General features: G+C 33.3%; 1 protein-coding gene across 1 annotated transcript; it reads left to right on the top strand.

Annotated features, from left to right (window-relative positions):
* The first annotated feature begins 286 nt into the window (after positions 1 to 286).
* LOC147078913 (trypsin-1-like) lies at positions 287 to 3,808 on the top strand. The gene is made up of 4 exons (XM_085951380.1): positions 287 to 340; positions 651 to 840; positions 1,796 to 2,045; positions 3,304 to 3,808. Exons 1-4 carry the CDS (start codon positions 295 to 297, stop codon positions 3,595 to 3,597), a joined length of 780 nt encoding a protein of 259 aa, XP_085807506.1. The 5' UTR covers positions 287 to 294; the 3' UTR covers positions 3,598 to 3,808.
* Positions 3,809 to 5,362: the final 1,554 nt, after the last annotated feature.

Genomic DNA, 5,362 nt, shown 5'->3' with positions numbered 1-5,362 from the left:
CTTCAAACCAATGAAGTTATACATTCCATTATCAGTCGAATAAAATAAATAAGAATTGATTCACCTGCTGTTCACGGAATATGGGAAAATACGAATTTTAAAGACTAATTTTGTTGGGATTTTCATGATGTTCTCGAACAAAAGATAATATTATTATCATTATTGATAATAAATATACCGAATAACATACGCATTTTGATATCGGTGAGATTAATATTAAATAATCAGATTAATGGGTACGTTAGAAACAACCTATATAAGCGGTGCCAAGTAATTAGGTATCATTATATCAAGATGTTCCGTCTTACAGTGATTGCTTGTTTCCTGGTCTTCGCCCATGGTAAGTAAAATATTTTTTTACGGATTCCAATATTATTTAATTTTTTAAAAATGGTTTTCATTGAAAACCTTTAAATAATGCGTCTTTTTTCATAAGACATACTTCAGATATACATGGATTTTTATACTTATGATTTAATATGATATATTTTTTTTAAATATTTGTCTGTACTACATTTTTATTTCTTTTGGTAGTACATACTAAGCTGTTATTATTGTATTGTCTACAATATTTGTTTCTGGTTTCTGCCTCCAGAATTTTAAATGATGTTGATGGTTAGAAACATTTAAAAATGTGACTTATGTTTTAGGCGCTATCCTTCCCCGCGTCCCCATGCGCGATGGAAGGATCGTTGGAGGGTCCCCTGCTGATATCTCGGAGGCACCGTACCAAGTAGCTCTGCTCCTGGACAGGAGTGGAAGTGGGAGCTTCTTCCATAACTGCGGAGGATCCATTATCAGCCGTAACGTTATTCTCACAGCAGCTCATTGCACCGATGGGTAAGCTTTTAACTTTATCAGCGTCAGTTTACATTACAGTGTATTTAATTATTGTGAAGTAAGAACTATTAATTATTTGATAATATATAAGTATATATATATATATATATATATTAATGTCATTACCTATTATAAACTAGGTACCGTAACTTCCGTTATTCAAAATTAGTTCGATATTTGAATATATTTGAGTATTTATTAGAAAATTAATAATATTACAACTGAAGCCGAATTGGTATGATATCACCACAATCTTTTAACGTATGCGATGGTTTTTTATCGGTACATTATTATCCGTTTAATAAGCTTATCCGCTTTTGATAATGTTCGCATAAAAAAGTCTTACAACAGATTCAAAATACCGGGTTGCAGTACCTATTACAAGCTAGGTTCCCACCACCACCCGTCATGTATGTACAGCCGTATATATGCACGGCCGCTTTCTATGACGATATAAACGCGTCTGAAAGAAGTGATTTTAAGTGCTTATTCCGTCGCGAGACCGAGCCGTACGGGACTGATGCTGCAACCATGCACCATAGTGCTTAAAGAAGGAAGTTAAAAAAGAAAGAAAAAAACCTATTATAAGCTACCGTAAATTCTGATGTTCAAAATTCTCAGTGATTTTAATATAATTTTAAGTTTTTATTAGAAGATTAGAAATAATGACACTTTAGCCAAATTAGAACGTCAGCATAATTACAAGTATAATTGTTGATACAGAATTGATAATAATTATATATTCTAGTAACCCGAAAAAAAAAATATATCCTGTATTTTGTTGTTTCGTTGCTCTTTATCACATGCTTTTTAAATAACATTTCGCATTGCACATACTTTTGTAATCGATTTTGTACACTTCCAGATTCTGCTTTTATTAGCTGTCTTTGTGCGCTTTTTCTTGTCTTTAACCTTTGTATACAACATTTTTCATTTTGATTTTATATACTTTCAGAACCTACGCCTCCCAATGGAGAGTCCGTGCAGCATCTACCACCCACAACGCTGGCGGCCAAGTGGTTCAGGCCAACAGAATCGTGCAGCACTCGAGCTTCAACTCTCGCCTTGATTATGACATCAGTATACTGTTCGTCGCAACTGCTATAAACCTTGGACCTGGTGCTGCCATCATCGCCCTTCCCAGCCAAGGACAGTTTGTTCAAGATGGTTCGGCAGCATTTGTCACTGGATGGGGATATCTTTCTGTAAGTTTACCATTTCTGTTTAAATTGTGATAAAAAAACATATGAATCCTATTCAACATCTGCATTATGATTCTACTGCTTTACTGTGGTGAGTCATGAAACATGACAAAAAAATTGTAAAAATACTGAGTTTAGATAATACATGACTATGGTCGATACAGGGGTGTGCGGTCATATGACTTTATAAGTAACAAGGATATAAGAAAGCAGACCATGCAACCTTTCGTCATTTTGAAAGTAAATAACCAACGTTGGAACTGACTGAGTCATGTACCTACTACGTATTCCTTAATATAATTTAACCTGGCCGGACTATTATTCAAGTCAACCCATTGTTTTGGATGGTCGCTAAACAATATATATATTATTACGGGATACTGACATGAACTAGAGACGCTTCGTAGTGTCCATATTATGATCTAAATACAGAGCGGACATGGGTTTAAAAGAAGCTTTGCCAAATGTTGGGAGAGATTTTTACAATCAACAATATTGGTAGTAAGTGAAGGTTTTCTGATCAAATTTGTAATGATTCGGTATATTATTACTGAAAATTATATGTGTCGCTAAATTTCAAAATCAGCTAAGTCCACCTTTAGGTATTTTTGACTTTTTTGTGAATTGCTCAAGAACTACTGCTTTCTAACATTTCTGCATTATCAAAATGTGGAAATTATTAATTTTAAATATTCTATACTCGAAATAATATAAACTTTCACCCTTGTGACTGTGTATTTGAGAAAACAAAAAGCTGTTTTTCTACTATTCATCTATTATGGACTTGGCTGATTTTGAAATCTAGCGACACATAATATGTCCATTGAAAGTCTTATCATTGATTTTTCATACTGTCATCGATAAAGCTTCGAAAACTTCTACTCCATATTTTGATGTCTGAAATTTATTTGACTTTATTTGATTTAATCATTAATCTGATCTTGATTGCTTACAAAATATAGTATATCCACAATCTTCTGTCAAGCTATAATATTTTATAGTGACTACTGCTTGTTTAAATTGAATGATGATCTAAGGTGTGCATACAATAATACTCAAACATAATTATTTAATATATATATAATTCTACAAAATAGTCACAAAATTAAACATCTGAATAAAAAATAATTATAGTTAGAGTAGATTAAAACGTTAACGTCATCTTATTTTTATATTTAATAGGAAAAAACTAATTCTGAATAACTTATATGTACAATTTTGGGAGTCAATAAAATGTTTTTTTTTTAATTCAACTCAACAGGAAGGAGGCAGCCAGCCTACAAATTTGTACAAGGTCACCATTCCAATTATCAACCAACAGCAATGTATCAACGCATATGCCGGATTTAACCCCGTTACCAGTAACATGATCTGCGCTGGTCGTTTGGGAGTCGGTGGTCAAGATGCCTGCCAAGGAGACTCTGGTGGCCCACTCACAGTTAATGGCGTTCTCATTGGAGTCACATCATGGGGTAGAGGATGCGCTCAGGCTAATTCCCCAGGAGTTTGGGCGAGAGTACCAGCATTCAGAAACTGGATTAACAGCAACATGTAAATCGTTCATTTTGATTTGCATGATTCTATAATTTACAGTACAAACCCCATCTGCTTTGATTTTGTATTCTCGATACACGTGATGTTTGAATAAAATAAATTTAACTTATTATGCCATTTAAATTTGTTATTTTTTTAATTGTTTGTAACCAATTTTCACTGCTATAGAGATGTTCTACAAGTACAAATAAAGCCGAATACAGCCACCGTTTAAACAAGCTATTAGTTTTTATTGCACCCCTTACGAAAGCAATTTTGCAAACCACTGACAGCCACTGGTATGGGTTCATAAACTAAGAATTTGCAATTCCAAATAATGAATCCCCGATGATGAAATTAACATGGGTTATGATGAAGATTACCTAAATGATCACAGATTATTCTTCAATATATTTATTTTATTAAGTATAAAAATACGACACATAAAGCGGTGATTACATAATTTGGAATACACCAGAAACATATATATTAGAAACATATTTTCATTTTTTTGTAAGATGCGGGATTGGAACGCGTATCCATTGGGTTTTAACCAATGTGCTTTATCAATCACGCAATCCATGCCATATCTAATCACGATGAAATTACTGAAGCGTTACGAAATTTTGTTAATATTGGCGACTGTATTCCAAATCATTTATATTAAATAATAATTAATACGACATTCTTAAATCTTGTAACGTAAGTATTTATTGATAAAATATTTAAATTACGTAGTTATAGAACGTATTTTTATTTTGAAAAATAGTGCCAAGATAGTTGAGGCGTCTAATTTCAAAAAGCGATAAGTCCACATTTGGTCAAAATCGAGAAAAAAATACGCACCTATTCTTTGTATAATTTTACACAATATGTATTGATCTATAAACTCCAAAAGGCGACATAACCCTACGAAAAAAAATATTTTAAGTCTCGATTTATTACAAAAAGCGCCAAGTCCGTGTTTCATATTGATTAAATCAATTCAATTTTTATAACCGACTTAAACACTACACGATATTAGCAATTGCCGAGCACTCGATGGATACAGGACACAAATTTGACTTCGAAACCAAGATACTGGGTCGGAATAAAGGATATTTCTCACGATTGGTAAAGGAGGCCATCGAAATCTATAGAATCCCTGAAAATATTATAGGGATGATGGGTTACGGTTAAAAACGCCATGGCTTTCGGCAGTGTCAGCAACATCCAATATTCGATCTGGTATCTTTGGTCGTAACGATTGACACATTACTCTGAGCAACGTTTGCTCTTAGCTAATCGGATTCCTTTTGGCATTCTTAGAGCGACATTTGCATTCATATACCAGCTACACTACACTTGATCATAAGACATATAATATCTTTAAAATGGCCTCGAAGAAACGTCTAAGAAAGAGGGAAGAAGTACACGCGGTGGAAACCCAAAAATCTATTACAATAAAAAACAACCGTGAAAATCTCAAACAAAAGATTTATAAGTCGTTGGGTATTTTGGTTATCATTCCATTTGAAACAGCTATCTATCGAATTTAATATAATTTGGTTTTGTACCTACTAGTATAAATTAGCAGTAATACCTGGAAGACGTCGAAATCAGGTGGTGTGATGAGTGAAGTCTTGGTACTTTGGGGATGAGAGAGACATGTGTGCGTAGGTTTTGAAGTCACATAACATTAGGCAGAAATTATAATATAACACAGGTTTATTTTATAATTCCGCCCGGAATTATGTTTTATTACAATTGGGCAAGTATTGATTTTTTTACATTAGGACAAACATTAA

Source organism: Rhyacophila brunnea, unplaced genomic scaffold (genome assembly GCF_057557595.1).
Source record: "Rhyacophila brunnea isolate RB1 unplaced genomic scaffold, BYU_Rbru_1.0 scaffold_10, whole genome shotgun sequence".
Taxonomy (NCBI): Eukaryota; Metazoa; Arthropoda; class Insecta; order Trichoptera; family Rhyacophilidae; genus Rhyacophila; species Rhyacophila brunnea.
Note: the sequence above shows the minus strand (reverse complement) of the source record. Positions and strands in the feature narration are given on the sequence as shown.